Source organism: Hyperolius riggenbachi, chromosome 6 (genome assembly GCF_040937935.1).
Source record: "Hyperolius riggenbachi isolate aHypRig1 chromosome 6, aHypRig1.pri, whole genome shotgun sequence".
Taxonomy (NCBI): Eukaryota; Metazoa; Chordata; class Amphibia; order Anura; family Hyperoliidae; genus Hyperolius; species Hyperolius riggenbachi.
The window spans coordinates 165,700,685-165,723,181 of NC_090651.1; the positions used below are offsets into that span (position 1 = coordinate 165,700,685).

Here is a 22,497-nt window from a genome sequence, read left to right on the forward strand (position 1 = left end):
TCCTAGAGTAGAACTTACTTCAGCAGGCAGATATCACTGTGGGAGAAAGGCTGAATGGAGATAGCACACCATTAAAAAATGCAGTAGTTGGAATATGCATTTAACCATCAACCAAGCAATTAGGTAAAAATAAAATAAAAATAAATGAAAAACTATGAACGAATTAAAGCTAAACTATAGCAAAGAAAAACAAAAAAAGTAGCACATGATGCTACTTGATGCTTGTAGACAAGAAAGGAGGCAAAACTTGCATTAACTTTTTTGGGGGTAGTAGGAGATTAAATTAGATTGTACATGTTTTTTTTTCACACAAGGAAGTTAAAGTACCCCTGAACTGACAACAGTGTTTCCATGGTAATAGTAATGTGTTACGTGCGTTGCTGTGACATATGTCACAGCAACCACCTCACCGTCTAGTTCCACCAGGAGTCCTGCTCTGCTTTCCTGAAATGTTCGACTGGAAAGAATGTGGATTATGGGCGGGGAGGAAATGACTGTTACCCTCCTCTTCATGTGCCTAGTCCATCCTTAGGAATGCCCCTTCGCCACCTAGTCACGCCCCCTTGCGGCATTATTACCGCCCCCTTACTTACCATTTTTTAACTTTGTTCCTCTTTTGAGGTAAGACTTATTTATTTACGCTCACCTTCCTGGGGCGCCTCCTCCCACCAACCTCAGTTAACCCTTGTCAAAGGTATTCCCCCTTGTTTCTCAACCAGTAGACAAACAACAAAAATTACTTCGATTGAATCTGCATGGAGACGGAATTCTCCACATGCTGTATATCGTGGTTGCTCAATTGATAACCTAGTTTAGCTTTAATTAGTTCAAAGTTTTTAATCTCTATTTTATTTTTTTTACCCAATTGCTTGCTGGATGGTTAAATGCACATTCCAACTAATGCATTTTTTAATGGTGTGCTTACTCAATTCAGCCTTATTACCTGTGTGTAATAAAGCATTTACCTTTCTCAAAACCTCTACAGTGTGCTTATAATGAAAACAGTAACACAAACGCTTTATGAGAGATTGTTTCTTATTGCAGTGAGTGCAGAGTGATAAGAGGTACACATGACATTTATACACACACACTGAGAGGGTGGGCAAAGGGTTAAATGCTTCATTACACATGAAACAGGTATCTTCAGAAGCATTCAACTGACCCTAAGTGTTTTGTCATCCTAGTCCCCCCCGCCCACTGGAAGCTGATCCATCATGTGTCGTGTGCATCCCTCCTCCCCCTACCATAGCAAAAGATGGGCAGCTACCCTCGAGACACATTTGTACAATCAGGTGAGACACATGCACACAGGGGATTACACTGCACATTGGGGAGCTGAGGACTACACGGGGATGAACAAAGGACAGTAAAGGGAGTCCTCGACATCGCAGTGGGTCGGCGGTTCATATTGGTGGGCATTCTTAAGTCGGGAACTTTCTGTATTTGGACTATAAGACGCAGTGTCTATTTCTCACATATCTCCCCACTTTCGGTGGAGAAAAAGTACATCTTATAGTCCCAAAAGTATGCTAATCGATATTGGTGCTATAGGTACTTGTAAAACAGAAGGGGAAACCAAGAGACCAATATAGTGTAGTATATTAGTATGTGTGTGAACAGATCAAGTAGATATACTCAGAAACGTGGGTTACCACTCATAGAGCCAGGACAAGGTCTTCCAGCACCCAAGGCTGACACACCAAAGTGCGCCCCTCCATCCCTCACGTCACACACAGATTGCAATTAGACTAAGAGGCCCCCCTGGGCTCCCAATCCCCCAACACCTTACTCTCTAGTTATCTGGCTTGCAGTCTCTGCCATGTATCCCCTTTCCTTATTTCTCTCTGCTTCAAATACAATAGGGGAATGATAACTAAGTGAGTTGTTCGCCCCTTCCTACATTGAGCTCGCCTGTCTCGGCCTGGCCCCGACCACTAAGGCAACCACTGTATAGGCAGGTGGGGAGATTATGACCTGACCCCACTCAGGTTAAGAAGTCGCTCTCTGTAGATAGGAAAGGGGCAACACCCCTCCACCAAGGGTGGACTAAGCAATGTACAAATACTTGAACAGAGGCGCCAAAAAAATGTCTAAAACTGATTTTTTGCAAATTGGAGCATCTAATAAGTGTTATTTGTTTTTTATACAAAAATAACGGATTTGTGTCTGTCCGTCCACGAGGGAGGTAAAAAACATTTTTTTTTAACGTTTTTATTCTTATTTGGCGCCTCTGTTCAAGTATGGTGCTATAAGTAGTTCTTCAATCACAAAGGAGTAGCTCAACATTCACCTGCATTGAGGATACTATTCAATTTAAAAGACCCAGGTACTAAAATTACATCACTATAATTATAAAGCACTTATTTGTCAATGTTTGCAAATAAAGGTAATTCACTTAAACCTTACTTGTGGAAGGATGATGTCTTTCAGTTCTTTCAAAGTAAAAAGTTCTCCATAAGCATCAATGTGGGTCAGCAGCACCACTCGAACGTGTTCTTCATGTACCTCAAACATTTTCATCAACACAGGAATGACTTTGGTCTGGAATAGAGGTGGCGACAGAAGACAGTCTTCACGGTTCCTCCCCATAATATCTGCGTTAAGAATGTAAAACTAGAAGTAAGATAGGTATACCATACAGTTAATTCTAGGAAAAAAATACTTCTGGAATGCACTAGAAACATCTGAGTTTTCACACTGGATACATACATATTTATCTCTTGCATGGAGAGGTAATGCTTTTTATGAAAAAGCTGACCTATACCTAAAGGTGGCATTAGGAAAAGGTGGCCACACACCATACAATTTTTTAAATATCTGTTCAATTCAAGAGTTGCAATCAATTTTTATGACTGATTGTAACATTTCAAAAAATATGACCAATGTACCACACACATGTTCAATTTTTCACCAATTATGATAAAAATAATTGGAAACTCTGAGAAAATTGCTAGAGTGTGTATATTAATAAATTGACAAACTAACACACATCATACAATCTTTAGAAAAATTGAAGAAAAAATTTCAGCATTCCAGATCGAAAAAAAAAACAAAACAAAACAGGAAATCCGATCAGATTTTTCAGTCAAATGAAAAAAAAAAACCTTTCAATTTTTTCGGGAGATAAGATCATATTTATTGAATTGACAAAATCTGATCATTTTATTGTATTGTGAGTGGCCACGTTAAGACTAAGCAAGATTCAGAGTGCTCCTTTTGTATCTCTGGATTCATGCAACGCTAAGCCTCGTACTTTATTATCCTTTTTAGAAAATAAATACAATTTTCTTTAAACAGATAAACCAGAATCTGAGAATTCTGAAATTATAAATAATGAACTGAGAGTTACCTCGTTTTGGTCTCAGAAGATGAGGCAGGAAACTTTTAACTGCCATAGGCTCAGCGAATACAAAAGGATTTAGCAGAAGAGGGACCAATCTGGAGGAGATGAGCTCTTCCGGTAATGCCGACACTCTGTCTAAAAGACACCTAGAAGAAGGCAGGTCAAATGTTGCACATCTAAAAAAAAGTTTTAGTGAAATTACACAGTCCATATTCATTTAAAAATTATATGTTAAGGAGGTACCCAAGACAATGATATGATGACAAGATAGAGACAAGCATAACACTTACCTCACAAATGGATCCGAGACAGTTCTACTAATTACGGTAGAATCTAGTTATAGTAAACTCTAATATAGTAAACCTCTGGCTACAGTAAACTCGTTCCCCAGGTCCCGGCCATATGCCTGTATGAATATACAATGTATGACCTATTCTGATATAGTAAACTACTTGTCCAGGTCCCTTGTAGTTTACTTTAAAGGCTTTCTACTGTATGGAGATTTTGTTTTGGCACATTTACATGTTTCACAGGTTAGGTCCGTTTCCTCAGGTATGAAGCTTAAAGGGGAACTGAAGAGAGAGGTATATGGAGGCTGTCATGTTTATTTCCTTTTAAGCAATACCAGTTGCCTGGCAGCCCTGCTGATCCTCTGCCTCTAATACTATTAGCCATAGCCCCTGAACAAGCATGCAGCAGATCAGGCGTTTCAGACTTTAAAGTCAGATGTGACAAGACTAGCTGCATGCTTGTTTCTGGTGTTATTCAGATACTACTGCAGAGAAATAGACCAACAGGGCTGCCAGGCAACTGGTATTGATTAAAAGGAAATAAATATGGCAGCCTCCTTATACACCTTACTTCAGTTCCCCTTAAATCGGCTAGGTCTTACAATGGTATGAGCGGTCAAACCAGGCAGATCCATTTGTGAGGTTAAGTGTTAATGCTTATACTGTTTGTCTTGTGTCTGAAGGATATGTGTTAAGAAGGCACCCAAGTTTTCAATTTTGCATTTGGCACACCTCACTCTGGTTCTTGGCCAAGGTGGCCCCTCGATTTCTCCATATCATTTCGTTGTGTACCACACTGTTGGCCCCCCCTTTCCCTTGCATAAAAATAGCACATATCTGTACAGAACTCAGCCCCGAAATGTCACCCAATTGATCAAGTCTCGATCTCTGTGTACAACAGTCTTCATACGTGATTTGGCTTTAGTGTACTCCCATATTTGAGTTTAGTATGATTTCAGTTTAACTGCAGGTCAGCTGCAGCTGCGTGTGTATATGAAACTTCGTCCAATCTGCCATTCACATGCATAGCTGGGACATGAGTAAATACCAGGTAATCAGTGTTCATATGTACTAGCCCAGAGCCTGCTGGATACCCGAGACAAGAGATATAACAGTTTCTAATTTATTCATTAATATTCTCCCAAATTCAGAAGAAAAGAAAAAAAAGTGTAATATCATTAAGACCTGAGCAGAACTGTAATTCTTAAAGGGAACCTGAAGCGAGGAAAATTATTTAAAATAAACACATGACGTAGCTGCAAATGAATATTACATACTTGCCTCACTGTCAGTTCCCCTCAGAGGCTCACCATTTTCTTCTTACAGTGATCCCTTCCAGTTCTGACAATATTTTGTCAGAACTGAAATATACCAGTTGCTGTCAGTTATATATCAGCAGCTGTCAGTTACAACTGAATGTGCAAGGTAATGTCCATGTTTCCCTATGGCTCAAGTGGGTGATATTACAGCTTAACAGTGTGCTGACCAGGAAGCTGTTATGGAGTAATGGCCATTTTTAAAATGGAGGACGGAGAATTCCATTGATCACAGATGACAAACAGGAGCCGGGAGAGGAGTAAGAGATTGAGGAGTACACTACACAGGAGGTAAGTATGACCTGTGTATGATTATGTTTTCCTGTTTTGAGGGTCAGCATGCAGGAAGATGGAAATGGGCTATGGTTTGAATTTTACTTCTTTTCAAGGTCATTAGCAAATAGCAATAATGAGGGATCTACCCTGAGCTATCACAATGTTCTTCTCTTGGAATGGACCTTTGTTAAATCACAAAAAAATTTTGGCAGCGGTTGCTTATTGTAACTACAGGCTGGGAAAATTCCCAGCCTTTCTCATTGGTACACAAATATGACAAAACTTTAGCTGGTAAAAAAGTCAGGCTGGTATTTATAAACCTAGAAGTTAACTAGAATTGCACTAACTGTGGGTTCATAGGAGGATGTGGAGAACTTATCCAGCTTTGGCTGGATAGTGTATTGGTCTCTGACATAGGAGACCGGGGTTCAAATCTTGGCTCTACCTATTCAGTAGGCAAGCACCTATTCAGTAAGGAGTCCATGGGCAAGACTTCCTAACACTGCCTACCGAGTGCACCCCTGGTGACTGCCTTTCAAGTACTTTGAGTCCAACTGGCAAAAAGCGCTATCCAAATGTTTGTTTTCTTTTGTCTTTTTTTATTTCCATTACTTCATAACATTTTCATATGTAAAAAATATTGTCACTTGTATCGCTGAAAAGATAAAGAGAACTGAAGAAGGCACAATCAGCTATATTGGAGCCAGAAGAAAACAGGCTTCAGGTGGCGCTTCTTCTTAGCGAAAGTCTTTAGAACAACATTGCAAAAACACAGTATGTGCCAGCATGACTTGCAACTAAACATCCCATTCAACTCACTTGAAAAACTCATTCTTCTCTTCTTCACTTTTCACAGTTAGACATTCTAAGAACGTGACCACTTCCAGAAAGTCATTCCTGTTTAAAAAAAAAAAAAGTATATTATAAAAATATGTTAGCTTACATATGCCCGTGCTGAGACTTGCACTTACATACCAATGATACATTGCTTGCTGTATGTCACTGTTTTGAAACTATAAATATTTATTTTAAAAAACGTGTTAACTGACTAAACATTTTCAAATACATAAAAAGAAAGAAACTTCAGTTTCAGCACAATACTTCTTCTATAGTAGTGAGAACATGTTAAAGGGTACTTGAAGCAAAAAAAAATTAAGAAAATTGAATACTTACCTCAGTAGTGGGATGCCTCTGGACAGTCCAGAGACTTTCCCCATCCTCCTTGATCCCACTGATCCAGTGCTGGGACCCACTGAACATATTTAGGCTTGTTAATTTATTTTTATTTTATTTTTTTGTGGCCACACTGCAGCCCTTGTACGAGTGTGACCGCATTACGCAGGTGCAAGAAGCGCCTGTGTCTGCTGTGCAGTAGCACGGAGCTGCTTGTATATTGCTTTTTCTTTCATGAACAAATTGCTCCGCGCTACTGTGCAAGCCGTACTTGCATCTGTGTAGTGAAGCCGTGCTTGTACACAGACAGGAGCGCGGCCGCGAAGAAGAGGGTCCAGACGTGGGGAGGAGGATCAAAGAAGCCTCGAGATCCTCCAGAGGCTTCTCTCTACTAATGTAAGCATTTCATTTTTTTGTTTTGTGGGATTTTTTTTACTCTTAAAGGGAACCTAAACTGAGAAGGATATAATAATACCAGTTGCCCGACTCTACTGCTGATCCTGTGTATCTAATCCTTTTAGCTACAGCCCCTGAACAAGCATGCACATCAGGTGCTCTGACTGAAGTCCGACTGGATTAGCTGCATGCTTGTTTCAGGTGTGTGATTCAGCCACTGCTGCAGCCAGGCCCGGATTTACCTCAGAGGAACCTATAGGCAAGGATGTCCTGGCACCTTAGACTTTGCCCTCCATGAACCTACAAACACCCGCTGAACCATACCGCCAGTGTGCTGGCTGTCCCAGCTGTCACTTCTCCCTTACTTCCCTTGCCCATCATAGGTAGCTACAGGTGCCCCTTAGTATTAGGAAGCCACATGTACCCTCAACGTTAAGTAGCTAGTGTTGCCCCAAGTATAAAGTAACTAAAAGGGATCTCAATATTAAGTAGCTAGAGGTGTCCCCAAGTATTAGGTAGCTAGAGGTGCTGCTGACTGAAGGGAGATCTCGCTGCTGACTGAAGGGAGATCTCGTCAGTAGAATGCCAAGAGCAAGTTGAGTAATCTCTTATTTGCTATCTCATCAGGACTCTGTATAGGGAAGGAGGGAGTGAGGCACTCGGGGAGGGGGCCACCTTACCATCATCAGGCGCCTGTAGGCACATGCCTACAGTGCCTTATGGTAAATCTGGCCCTGGCTGCAGCCTAAAGGTGGCCCATACACTTGTTAGATTAGCAGCAAATAAATCATCAGATAGATTTTCTGACCTATCTGATGTGTTTAGGAACATTTTTTACTAGGAACAGATTTCCAATAGATTTCAGTATGAAATGTATTGAAAATCGATCTGATGGCATTTTTTTTTGCCATCAGATTTCCATTAGGTCCAATGCAAATTGATAAGCAATCTCATCAGATCAACCTAGATTTTCCAGCATGTCAGATCGATTGAAATCGGCCGCAAATCGATTAATTGGGCAATCGATTTTGCGATCGATTGATTTCGATCTACCCCTAATCGGCTGAGTGTATGGGCCCCTTTAGAGATCAGTAGGACTGACAAGCAACTGGTATTGTTTAAAAGGAAACATCCATATCCCTCTCAGTTAAGGTTTCCTTTAAAGGTTTGATTTAAAGCAAACCTCAACTGAAAATAAACTTATGAAACAATGAATAGTATGTATAGTGCTAATGATAAAGAAAAAATAGGAGACTCCAGAAAATTTATATTTTTAGCGTAATGGTTTAATTTAAAACAGCAGCCATGTCAGTGTGATGTAAAATTGGCTCCATTCAGCTGCAAAGCAAAAAAAAAAAAATAGCTGTTTGAGGTAACGTACAAGTGTATACACAAACAGTAGTACGTAAAGCGTAGTCAGGATCAGGCCGTAGTCGTACACAAAGTCAGAGGTATCGAGGTACAGAGTAGCAAGGCAATATCGTAGTCAATAAACAGGCAGGGTTATACACATAAGTCAGATGTCAGTCGTACTGTAAGGATCAAGCAGTAACGAAGTCAGGGACAGGCCAAGTCGAACACGTGTATCAGATGGCAGTGGTACAGAAGGTCAAGACGAGCGAGGTCAAGTGGACAGGCAAGAGGTCGGTACACAGATAAATATACAATAAGATGTTACTTCAAAACATTACGATAATATACAATATAATTACAAAAAGCAAGACTGACTAACTAGAGAACATATATATTGTGCGTCTAAACAATATATTAATGTAGCTCTCGAAACTCACTGACTAGGCCAAGAACCAGCAAACTGATTAGTATCAAGGCTAACAAGCAAGTGAATACTCTGGCCTTAAATACCCAGGAGGCAGAGCACAAGCCCAGCCCCCATAATTGACAGCACCTCCTGCAAAAACGTGCCAGCTGATGACATCACCGCTGACACCCCATCAGACACGCCTCCTCAGCCTATAAAGACAGCTCTGAGCTGCGCATGTCCTGCCAGAACCAACACGCTGACCCACCTCTAAAGGGGAGCTGGGGATGCCATCATTCTGATTTAAGTCTACAGGGAAGCCGGTGAGGCCTTTGATCAAAGAAGAAGAGGAAGCTTCCTCCAGCTGCTCCAAACTATCTTAGCAGCTTGCAGAGACCACACCAGGTAAGTTTGTTACAGAGCCTCAGTCAAGATATTAGTAGTGGGTAGGATGGAGATGCCCAATGTGTGTTCTATTTTAGTATTTTAAAATACAAATACAAAATTATATAATAAAAAGAGAGGTAATTGCTTTCCTCTCCAGAAGATATAGACACCAGTTCAACTGGAAAAATGTTTTTATTCAAAAAGCACTATAACAACGCTTTTCAGGGTTCATGGCCCGCCTGCTCAGGTCAATACAAAATACGCCTACACTATATCCCCTATGCTATGAAGGCATTTTGTTTTGACCTGAGCAGGCGGGCCATGGCCCGTGAAAAGCATTGTCCGAGTGCTTTTTGAATAAAAAAATGTTTCCAGTTGAACTGGTGTCTATATCTTTTGGAGAGGTAAGCAATTACCTCTCTTTTTATTACATAATTTTTTATTTGTATTTTAAAATACTAAAATAGAATAGGGCGCCTCCATCCTACCCATTGCCAGTCAGACCTCCTTAGGAGGTAATAGCTTTGCAGTTTTTCTGGAAAGTCTATCGTACTACAGGAGAGCGACCATCAAGTATCCAACAGGACCTGGAAGTACCAAGCAGAAACGGTTAATTCCCTGCTGGCCTATACAATGGTTGCAAGAACTGCAACCCACCTTTGTGAGTATATATCTATATAAATGTATCCTCCCTATACCTGCTCCATTGGGCTCCCGGTCTCTCCCTACTTCTCACCTAGGTTTTCTTGGCCCTTACAAGAATCCCTAAGCTGGGTTAGGCCCCTAACGCACTAAAAATTAACTTTTATTAGTTCTATTAAAAAACGTATCAAAGGCACAGCACTATTAAAAACAGTCAGCTGTGTAGGTGTTTGACACTGATCTGTGTCATATATATATATATATATATATATATATATATATATATATATATATATATATATATATATATATAATATTTCGCTAGGATGGATCACTTTCAGGCAATAAAGATTGTACGTCTATGCGCATGTGTCATAAAGAGCGAGGAAGATATCCTCTTCAGACCATATATACAGCTACTACATGCTCCATAGAACCTGGTGATCAACACCCTCCCACACCTAACACAGGTATAGCGGACAATTGGGGATCACACCATGCAAACAGTGTATAAAATTACAATAAACGCGTGGGAGGGTGTTGATCACCAGGCTCTATGGAGCATGTAATAGCTGTATATATGGTCTGAAGAGGATATCTTCCTCGCTCTTTATGAGACATGTGCATAGACGTACAATCTTTATTGCTTGAAAGTGATCCATCCTAGCGAAATATTATATACAGTATATATGACACAGATCAGTATCAAACACCTACACAGCTGACTGTTTTTAATAGCGCTGTGCCTTTGATACGTTTTTTAATAGAACTAATAAAGGTACCTTTTTAGTGCGTTAGGGGCCTAACCCTGCTTAGGGAAGACGTGTTGTATGCCCATCCCCCGAGTGCTTTATCAAGTATTTGCCCTTACAAGAATCACCAAAGAAAAAACCCTATAAGATATTAGTAGAACTAGTACTGTATAGACCCATGTTTATCCAATCATGGCACATTGCAGTTCAGGTTTAAGCTAATTATATAAGAAAAAAAAAATAGGTCACACACCCAAAGTCCGACAAATGATGTCCTATATTAACAATAAAGAGCGAGGTGGGCAAAGGTTCAGTGTTCTTTAGCTTTATTTATCAGTGATGGGGAGATGCAAGTAGGTAGGGGGAAGTATTACACCTCATGGATCTTTCCAGTCATTCGTTAATAAAGCTGGAGAACATTTATTCTGTATTCATCACTTTATGCTTAAAGGGACACCTAAGTCAAACAAAAAAAAATGAGTTTTACTCACCTAGGGCTTCCAATAGCCCCCTGAAGCTGTCCGGTGCCCTCGCCATCTCCCTCCGATCCTCCTAACCCCGCTGGCAGCCACTTCCTGTTTCGGTGACAGGAGCTGACAGGCTGGGGACTCGAGTGATTCTTCGCGTTCCCAGACACATTAGCACCCTCTATGCTGCTATATGGTATAGGATATATGCTATAGCAGCATAGATGGCGCTATTGTGGCCAGGAAAGCGAAGAATTACTCGCGTCCCCAGCCTGTCAGCTCCTGTCACCGAAACAGGAAGTGGCTGCCGGTGGGGTTAGGAGGATCGGAGGGAGACGGCGAGGGCACCGGACAGCTGCAGGGGCCTATTGGAAGCCCCAAATGAGTAAAACTCATTTTTTTTTTACTTAAGTGTCCCTTTAACACACATGCTAGTGTATTCAAGGAGAAGCACGGATAACAAACTGGTGTCCTGTAAGTGTTTGCTGAGTACTTGTGCTTCTATGTTCTTTCAATAAAAAAATATCTGCTATGTATACTATTACTTATGTACCTGAAATAATCATGAGAAAGTAGCATAGACAGGGTAGGCCGCAGCTCGGGCTCAGGATTCAGAAGAGAGTTCTTCACAGCATTTTTGAAACTTGAGAGGACATCATCTATACATGAAATATATCTTTTTCAGCATATTTAGCTAGTATAAGTGAAACATAAAGCATTTACAGCTAAATGACAATTGTGAGTTTCAAGTTAAAGTAAGGATTGGTGACCTACTGTGATCGTTGACATGCATAAGCAGATCTTCTATTAGTCGACCAAAAAGGAAAGCATCTCGAGCATGGCTTAAAGAAACTGGCAGAATCCCAAACTCAGCAGACTGAAAAATTCATAATAATCCTATTTATTAATTAATAAAAACATTTAGTAAAAACATAAGGAGAAAAAAACTTGAAGGTGAACTTAATTGTGAAAAAAGACAAGTTACATGATATGTCAAAGGTACCGATATATAATTCATTGTATGGGCTGGCTGACCACGAGACAGATACCTCTCTGATTGACTCTGATCAAAAAGGCATGTGTTGCCTGATGATACACACCACACCGATTTCTGATAGATTTCTGTATGAAGCCTTAGCAGACTAGAAACCAGCACCAGATTTTCCAGCATGTCTGTGTCTAATCAATCCTCTGAAACGATTGCGGCCTGAAATCAATTTTTGAGATTGATCAAGATTGATCGGGTAGACATGTTTTGGCATAAATTCTGTTCTGATTGATCGAATCAGAAGGTTGATAGGGCTGCAATATCGAGTGATGTATGGGCACCTTAATGGCCCGTTTCCAGTTGCGCGGTTTCCCCGCAGGTAAATTGCGTGGCGAAACTGCCATAGGGAACAATGGCACCACCGGCCGATTCGCTTGCTTTAGTGACTTGGAAGGCATTTCCATCCGAATTGGTGCGAATACCAAAGCCGTGCATGGCACGGCTGATGGGATTAGTCTGCGTACCCACAGACCTGGAAGTGCTGCCGCGAGTCTCGCAGACACGTGCGGCTCAAGTGGAAACGGGCCCTAACAGATTGTTGTGCATTTATTTATCTGCATGCAAGTTGCTACATTTAAATAAAATTTCTCAATACAGTGTGCGATGCAGCCATCCAGGACAAAGGGCACTGGCAAATAAATAGAGCTCCCCCCAGCAGACATCGGAGCATCAGAGCATGCAAACATTGCCAACCAGCTCCACCCAATCTTCTTTTTAATCTGAGCAGCCATTGTCCTTTCCCATGACACCTTTACAATCCCCTTACAATTCCCTTTACAATCTGTGACTGCAATCATCTGCACGTCTATGGTATGATTGCTGCATACATTGCTACTAAGACTGTTTAATATAAATTTGAGTAGTTCAGCAGTGTTTGTAAATTCACATATTACATTTGTGAATCCTTGTGTTCCAGCCCAGTGACCACCAATTATTTATGGCAGGGCTGTTTTTGGTAGCCACACTCATCCTCAGCTGAACTGTTTTTCCCAATTTCTAATTGAGAATCACTTCCAATGGCAGCTATCATACCTATTTAAGTGCTGGAGCTTGGTCACTCATGGCCTAGGTCACTTGTGCCATTTAATTCCGAAGTGCCATTTATTACAAAGTGCTTCACAACTTACCAAGAATTCACCCAGGAATTCAAACAGGATTCAACAGCCACAAGACTCTGCTGGAAACTACTACTCTGCATCCACAACTTCCTCCCATGCTATTGCTAAAAATGCCACTGCTGGATATATGTTGCACAGCCAAGTAGACTCTGCTTCTTCATTTACACAGGTTTGCTTGCACTACCTGCATACTCATATAAACTGTTTAGTGGTTGGAAACTTCCTGGTTATAATCAGAGACCATTACTATGTTTACTGCACTTTTTCTCATGTTCTGCCTGTCTGCAAATATCTACAAGTTGCATTGCAATATGCATCCTCCCAGTGTACCACACTCCATATTCATTTCACCTGCTCTGCTTTCCTCACCTTACTCAGCTTCTCATGAACTGTTAGCTCTCCTGAAATCTCTCTCTCCCTCCAGCAGCTCAAAAACCTCACAAACATTTAAATCCCATTCACATTTGCTTACTCTCTCCCTCCTTGCAGCTGGTGATATATCACCCAATCCTGAACCACAGCCTGCTGCCAGACAAGCATCCCCTGCTGACCTGCTTCATACACTTCCCAGCCCTCTGTCCGCAAATAACCTCAACACCCATCCTCGCCCCAACCTTATTTCCATCCATCCCACCTACAAACACATGCTCTCCCTACCCTGCGGTCTCTGGAATGCCAGATCCGTCCGCAATTAACTTACAGCAGTCCACGACCTCTTCCTCTCCAAATCCCTCACCATCCTCGCACTCACTGAGACATGGCTCACCCCCTCTGACTCTGCCCTCTCCTATGGTGGGCTTCACCTCAGTCACACCCCCAGACCAGACAACAGGACCGGGGGAGGGGTGGGTCTGCTCCTCTCCCCATCCAGCACCTTCCGTGTCCTAACCCCACCTACCTCCCTACAATTCACATCATTCCAGGCCCACACCATCCGCCTCTACCACCCCCTCCCTGCCATTTTTGCGGCCTTATACCGTCATCCAGGCTCCACCCCACAATTTCTCGATGACCTTGCTTCCTGGCTCCCTCACATCCTCTCCTCTGACCTCCTCACCATTATCCCACCTGGTCGATGGCAGCGAGACCTACGCAAGCTCAACCCTAGCATCCTTGCTGACCCCCTCCATGCCCTCTCCTCCACTCTCCCCACCCTAACCTGTCCTAATCTTGCTGCAGCTCAGTATCGCCAGACTCTCTCATCAGCCCTAGAGAAAGCTGTTCCACCAATATTTCGCCGCAACCAACCCCCTAACCCCCAGCCCTGGCGCACTACCCATACTCGCAACCTCCAGAGGGAAACACGCGCCACTGAATGGAAATGGAGGAAATCTAGACTTAACCAGGATTTCCTACAGTACAAGACCAACCTGCTGCAGTTCCACACTGCCCTTGCTCATGCGAAGCAGGAATACTTTACCAAGCTCATCGGAGCACAAGCTTCCAACCCCCGGCGTCTCTTTGCCACTTTCAACTACCTGCTTAAACCCACCCTCCGTTTCCTCCCTCTTTGACACAGATTTAGCCACCCACTTCACCAACAAAATTGTCTCTATCCGACAGGAAATATCCAATCTCAAATCTTCACCTCCCACCCCCTCCCAATCAGCTCCTCCTCCACCCTATCCTCCCCTCACATCCTTCACTCCTACTACCACCGAGGAAGTCATCCACCTACTGCAGACTTCTCATACCACTACTTCCCCCCTTGACCCCATCCCTTCTGATTTACTCCAGCCTCACTTCACGGAATTGGCCCCAGTCCTCACTACCCTGTTCAACCTTTCGCTATCCACAGGCACCTTCCCCTCAGACTTCAAGCAGGCCACTGTACTACCCCTGCTCAAGAAACCCTCCCTCGACCCCTCGCTACCCTCCAACTACCATCCTATCTCCCTCCTCCCCTTTGCCTCAAAACTCCTTGAGCGTCTGGTTCACAAACGCCTGACCCAGTTCCTCAATGCCAACTCACTGCTAGACCCACTGCAATCTGGATTTCGGCCTGCCCACTCAACCGAAACTGCTCTCACCAAAGTGGTCAATGACCTTGCCTTAGCTAAAGCTGAAGGTAAATACTCCATTCTCCTCCTTCTTGACCTTTCAGCAGCTTTTGACATAGTAGATCATCCCCTACTCCTCCAGTCCCTCCAGTCCATGGGCATTCACGATCTTGCCCTGTCCTGGCTTTCATCCTACCTCTCCAATCGCTCCTTCACGACCGCCTTCAATGAGTCCTCATCCACACCCAACCACCTCTCGGTGGGAGTCCCCCAAGGTTCGGTCCTTGGCCCCCTACTGTTCACCCTATACACATCCTCCATTGGCAAGGTTATCTCCTCCATGGGTTTTAACTATCATCTGTATGCAGATGACACCCAGATCTACCTCCACACCCCTGACATATGCACCACTACCATGGACAAGGTCTTCTCCTGTCTATCCGCCATCTCCTCCTGGATGTCCGCTAGGTTCCTGAAACTAAACCTAGACAAAACGGAATTTATGATCTTCCCACCCCGGACATCCATAAACCTCCCAGATGTGCATGTCACTGTTAACCACACTACCATTCACCCTACCTCTTAAGCCCGCTGTCTGGGTGTCACCCTGGACTCCGCACTCTCCTTCACTCCCCACATCCAAAACATCACAAAGCCCTGCAACTTCCACCTTCGTAACATCTGTAAGATTCGCCCTTTCCTGACCTCTGCCACCACCAAACTCCTCATCCATGCCCTCATAATTTCCCGCCTTGACTACTGCAATGCCCTGCTGTCTGGTCTCCCTATGACCCGAACAGCCCCACTGCAGTCGATCATGAATGCAGCAGCCAGAATTATCCACTGCTCCCATCGCTCCACCATGGCGGACCCCCTCCTTGAATCCCTCCACTGGCTTCCTATCCAGTCCAGAATCAGATTCAAGATACTGTGTCTGACCTACAAATCTGTCCACAAAACCTATCCAACCTACATTTCCGATCTTACTCAGAGGTACACACCTAGCCGCTCACTCCGCTCTTCCAATGAACTTCGCCTAACCGCCCCCCGCATCACCCAGTCCCATGCACGCCTCCAGGACTTCTCAAGAGCTGCTCCAACACTATGGTACTCCCTACCTCCACCCATTAGGGCAGCCCCCTCCTTCAACATCTTCAAGAAAGCCCTCAAAACTCACCTTTTCACTCTGGCTTACTACCCCTCACAAGTGCTCTAAACCCACAGCTGAACTCTGGTCTCCTACCTCTCATGTCCCTACCTCTCCCTTTAGATTGTAAGCCTTTGGGCAGGGTCCTCCTCCTTTTTTGTCCAACCTGATCATGCACCTCCATTACTGTGCACCCATGCTATGCATCTGAGTGAACCTAACTTGCCTAATCTCCATGCTCCCCTCCAGTGACTGACTAAGCATTACCTTGTACTCATACTGTGCTGCATGATCTGATCTTTCTTGTATTCAGGTATTGTCATTTTGCTGTATGTCACCCCTAAATATTGTATGTATCTCTATTTATTGTCCAGCGCTGCGTAATATGTTGGCGCTTTATAAATACAACAAATAAATAAATAAATGACACCACCAGAGATGACATAGGTCTTTCTGACCGTTTATCAATCCATTCCCACATTAACCAATTAGCCCTTCATTTTAGCAGACTTGCATATGATTCAATATTTTTATTTAATCTATTGATTAAAACAAAGGAATAGATAGGAGAACAAAAGAATAGAGAGCACTGGAGAAAAACTATTGTATATACCGTAACTGTTTTGGCACCCTACCAAGTTACATATTTGGTTCATTTTGCAAGTGACACATAGTAACTAGCCACTGCAGAAAACCGTTCCACTAGAAGTTGTCATCTCAACTGCATGACTTTTAAGGTTTTCTGGCATGCTAAACTTTGAGAAGTCACTTAAAGTGTACCAGAGCTGTAAAAAATAAAGTTTGATACTCACCCACAGCTTCCTCCTGTAGCATAAACCCGCCCCACCTCATCTTCCCGCAGTCTGCCGTTCAGCCGCGATCAGTCCCGGTAATAGGCTCAGTTGGGTCAAGACTGAGTCTTCTGCGCATGTGCAGTACACCTGGATTGACGCAACTGAGACAGTTACCGGGGCTGATCGTATCTGAATGGCAGACAGCAGGAGGACGACGTTGGACTCAGACGGGTTTTTGCTGCAGGAAGAAGCTGCGGATGAGTATCAATTCTTAATTTATTTATTTTTACAGCTCTGGTTTATTTTAAAGTACCCCTGAACCAGGAAGCAAATAACTGAATGAAGCCCATGGTGGGTTAGATTACCTCTTACTTTGTGTCCTAGTGCTGCTCATTGTCCTCTGCACCACACACCCATACCCCATCCCTCTTCATATTTGATGGGATGCTCCAGTTGATTATTAAAACCAGGAAGGTCCTCTTAGCGGTGGCGCATAACCCAGAACTATGCAGGCGCAATTTCCAAACTGTGCAAGCACAGCCAAAGCAAGCGATTGTCCAGTGAACTGGGGGAGTTTCAATCAATAGGTCCTCTGCCTGACCTAACCCCTCCTACCCCAGCCGGATTAAATTTGCGTATAGGTAGAATTTTTCAGTACCCAAAATGTGCTGAAAATTTCACTCACGGTTTATATGCGAGTCACCACACAGCAGCCATCCAAAAATCCTATTGTGTGAGGCTATGGGGGGCTAAAACTTTCCCATCTAGGGCTTCAGGTTGTGTAGAATATATTTGAAATGTTTGTGAAGAACTCCACCTATCCCACTCAATAACTATTTGACGCCAAATGTCATAAACATAAAATATTTGCTTTGTCTAGTTGTCATAATAAAGTGGAACTGTCGTGGAAATATTTTTACAACATTCATTTATGCATTTTTTAGTTAGTCACACCTAAGTACAAATCTAGTTGGATTGCTGGATGTAAAGCACAGCATACATGCACATCCGGGTTCCAGCGTGTAGCCCTTCCAGCTTGCAGAAAAAAAAACACTACCTTTTCTTTATCCGATACAGGGAATTGGGCTATACACCAGAACCCAGCTGATACAGGGTTCCAGTGAATCTTAATAAACAGACAATGATTTCGGGCATTCTAACTTTTAAGCATTAGTGTACCTCTGTGTTTTAATGTACACCAGAGATGCACTTTAACTAAACTTATGGTATAGCTTTAGAGTGGCTGTTATATTGAAATCAAAACTAGTCATTGATAAGAGTACTTGTGCAGACAGGAAAAAAATAACAAATTGGGCCCTAGGCAATCTAACTGTGGGTACATCTAAGGGCCCTTTCACATGGGCAGCTGACAGCAGTGAAGTCACCACCTATCAGCTGCTCTCCTGCACCAGCCAGGTGCTTGATAGCGCCTTCATGCATGATCTGAACCAGGTTTACGGGTGATAGACAACACTATGGATTCATACTAGTTCTATGAGGAGTGCAGATGTAGAGTACCCCTTCACGTTGGCCACCTGGCTGGCTCTCCGTGCTTGCATCTGGGTCCTTTTGCTCCTGATGAGTCAATTGTGACAAAACTAGTAGTGGTGGCTGCAGATGCGGAAGTGAGCCGACGTGGCGTGTGGGGGAGACCGGAGAAACAGACCCAGATGAGAGCACGGAGAGCCAGCCAGGTGGCCAACATGAAGGGGTAGAGCCCTACAAAAAAACTCTATGCTGAACATCTACTACTGGAATGTGAGTGTGCATTTTTAATATAAATAAAATTGGCATACGGTTTTACGCTATGGGAAGGACCATTTGTTTTATTTAAAGTGATTGCTGTGGATACATTGTTTGGCAAAGAACCACTAAAGAGGAGCCAGTATAGGCGGGGGATTGCCTGAATATTATCCTAGAGGGGATTGTGACCAATCTAGCCGAGGGGTCATTTTCTAAGGGTGAGTGGCTACTTCTGTGGGTGAGGTGGTGGTGGTCATTCCAACTGAATCTGAAGTCTGGCACGGAAGTGAATAAAGTGGAACTATAGACTGTGTATATTACATATAGAACTGTGTCCGTAGCAGGATAGACACAGACACACACACACACACACACACACACACACACACACACACACACACACACACACACACACACACACACACACACACACACACACACACACACACACGTCCTTCTCACAAAAATTGCATATTGTGATAAGGTTCATTATTTTCTGTAATGTACTGATAAACATTAGACTTTCATATATTTTAGATTCATTACACACAACTGAAGTAGTTGAAGCCTTTTATTGATTTAATATTGATGATTTTGGCATACAGCTCATGAAAACCCAAAATTCCTATCTCAAAAAATTAGCATATCGTGAAAAGGTTCTCTAAACGAGCTATTAACCTAATCATCTGAATCAACTAATTAACTCTAAACACCTGCAAAAGATTCCTGAGGCTTTTAAAAACTCCCAGCCTGGTTCATTACTCAAAACCGCAATCATGGGTAAGACTGCCGACCTGGCTGCTGTCCAGAAGGCCATCATTGACACCCTCAAGCAAGAGAGTAAGACACAGAAAGAAATTTCTGAACGAATAGGCTGTTCCCAGAGTGCTGTATCAAGCACCTCAGTGGGAAGTCTGTGGGAAGGAAAAAGTGTGGCAGAAAACGCTGCACAATGAGAAGAGGTGACCGGACCCTGAGGAAGATTGTGGAGAAGGACTGATTCCAGACCTTGGGGGACCTGCGGAAGCAGTGGACTGAGCCTGGAGTAGAAAATCCAGAGCCACCGTGTACAGGAGGGTACAGGAAATGGGCTACAGGTGCCGCATTCCCCAGGTCAAGACACTTTTGAACCAGAAACAACGGCAGAAGCGCCTGACCTGGGCTACAGAGAACCAACTGGACTGTTGCTCAGTGGTCCAAAGCACTTTTTTCGGATGAAAGCAACTTTTGCATGTAATTCGGAAATCAAGGTGCCAGAGTCTGGAGGAATTTTTATTAGTTATTTTTTATTTATTTTTGTATTTATTTATCTATTTTTCAGTGGATCAATCTGTTGTTATATGTAAACTTCTGCGGAGAGATCGAGCGCAATGGACCAGCTTATAGTCAGCTGTAATGCCATGATTTTCAGCCCGCCCACTCTCCCTTATTCTTTTATCCGAGCAATCCTTCTCTATATACAAAAAAAAAAGACCCCACACAGCAATCCTAGCTTCTCCTAGCAACGGCTGTGTACAAATGGGGCGTGCCAGAGCCTGTGACGTCATCTGAGGAGGGCGCAGAGCGCCGAAACGCGTAATGACGCTACAGGCACGCCAGGTCTAGGCTCCGCCCACCCCCTAGCGAGACGAGCAACGGTTCCATCGGAGCGCGCACTGCTGGCCACAAAAGCGTACGATCTGTCCGCACAAGGGGATACAGCGGATGACCTGCCCGCTTACATGAGTATACCTTTTGTACATCTTGTAAGTACAATTTTAATCCTTGCGTATTAAAGCAATCCTTATGGTAATACACTATGGAGCGCTCCTCTTTCTTTTAGTATCTTGCATCACCCAAACCTAAGGAGCTGAGCCGTGTATTCACTAGCCTTACTACAGAGGGGTCTGTATCCTGTATACTCTGAGTGACAGCGCAAAAGAACACAAGCTACTTTAAGAATCTGTAGGAAGACTGGGGTGAGGGAAATGACAAAATGCCTGAAGTCCAGTGTCAAGTACCCACAGTCAGTGATGGTCTGGGGTGCCATTTCAGCTGCTGGTGTTGGTCCACTGTGTTTTATCAAGGGCAGGGTCAATGCAGCTAGCTATCAGGAGATTGTGGAGCACTTCATGCTTCCATCTGCTGAAAAGCTTTATGGAGATGAAGATTTCATTTTTTCAGCACAACCTGGCACCTGCTCATTGTGCCAAAACCACTGGTAAATGGTTTACTGACCATGGTATTACTGTGCTCAATTGGCCTGCCAACTCTCCTGACCTAAACCCCATAGAGAATCTGTGGTATATTGTGAAGAGAAAGTTGAGAGACGCAAGACCCAACCCTCTGGATGAGCTTAAGGCCGCTATCGAAGCATCCTGGGCCTCCATAACACCTGAGCAGTGCCACAGGCTGATTGCCTCCATGCCACGCCGCATTGAAGCAGTCATTTTTGCAAAAGGATTCCCAACCAAGTGCATAACTGAACATAATTATTTGAAGGTTGACTTTTTTTGTTTTAAAAAACACTTTTCTTTTATTGGTCGGATGAAATAATTTTAATAATTTTTTGAGATAGGAATTTTGTGTTTTCATGAGCTGTATGCCAAAAAGCCATCAATATTAACCACTTAAACCCCCGCGGTACGAATTTCTCCGTCCCTTTTTTCCCCCCTAAAAAACCAGGGACGGAGAAATCCGTACCTTCCGCGCTACCGCCGCTGTCCGTGCTCCCGCCTCTCGTGCGCGCGCACCCGCCGCTCGTGCACGCCGCCGCCTGCTCGCACGGAGATCAATGAACGGGAAAATCCATTCCCGTTCGTTGATCTAAGCCCCCGCAATGATCGCGCTGCTTCTATTAGAAACAGCGCGATCATTGTGATTCTCCAGCCTCCTACTGCTTCCTGTAAGCGTCCGGAAGGACGCTTACAGGTCGCATGTAAACAAACACACTGTGGCCATCTTGTGGCCAAATTGTAAACTACACCCTAAAAGCATTTTACATAAACAAACATTACATTTACACAATAAATTAACTCATTACCTCCCACACTCCCCAATTTTTTTATTTATTTTTTGTAATTAAAAAAAAAAAATACAATAAATAAAAAACCATAAATAGTTACCTTAGGGACTGAACTTTTTAAATATTTATGTCAAGAGGGTATAACACTGTTACTTTATAAACTGCGGGCTTGTAATTAGGGATGGATGCAAAACTGAAAAAAATGCCCCTTTATTTCCAAATAAAATATTGGCGCCAAACATTGTGATAGGGACATAATTTAAATGGTTTTATAACCGGGACAAATGGTTAAATACATTTCATGGGTTTTAATTACAGTAGCATGCTTTATTTAAAAACGATAATGGCCGAAAACTGAAAAGTAATAATTTTTTCCCACATTTTTTCCTATTTTCCCATTAAAACACATTTAGAATAAAATAATTCTTGGCATAATGTCCCACCTAAAGAAAGCCTAATTGGTGGCGAAAAAAACAAGATATAGTTCATTTCATTGGGATAAGTAATAATAAAGTTATAGACGAATTAATGGAAGGAGCGCTGAAATGGGAAAATTGCTCTGGTGTTCAAGGGGTAAAACCCCTCAGTGGTGAAGTGGTTAAAACAATAAAAGGCTTGAACGACTTCAGTTGTGTATAATGAATCTAAAATATATGAAAGTCTAATGTTTATCAGTACATTACAGAAAATAATGAACTTTATCACAATATGCAAATTTTTTTAAAAAGGACGTGTGTGTGTGTGAGAGATATATATATATATATATATATATATATATATATATATATATATATATATATATATATATATATATATATATATATATATATATATATATATAT

The 22,497-nt window shown here is 42.8% G+C and overlaps 1 protein-coding gene across 1 annotated transcript in view; it reads right to left on the minus strand.

Annotated features, from left to right (window-relative positions):
• The window catches only part of SCYL3 (SCY1 like pseudokinase 3), a 98,387-nt gene that overhangs the window by 62,052 nt on the left and 13,838 nt on the right, over positions 1 to 22,497 (minus strand). Inside the window, exons 4-8 of the mRNA XM_068240178.1 lie at positions 11,576 to 11,678; positions 11,355 to 11,460; positions 6,045 to 6,122; positions 3,350 to 3,489; positions 2,407 to 2,594 (exon numbers count right to left, since the gene is read on the minus strand). Coding sequence (XP_068096279.1) covers positions 2,407 to 2,594; positions 3,350 to 3,489; positions 6,045 to 6,122; positions 11,355 to 11,460; positions 11,576 to 11,678 — 615 coding nt within the window. The remainder of the gene's footprint in view (positions 1 to 2,406; positions 2,595 to 3,349; positions 3,490 to 6,044; positions 6,123 to 11,354; positions 11,461 to 11,575; positions 11,679 to 22,497) is intronic.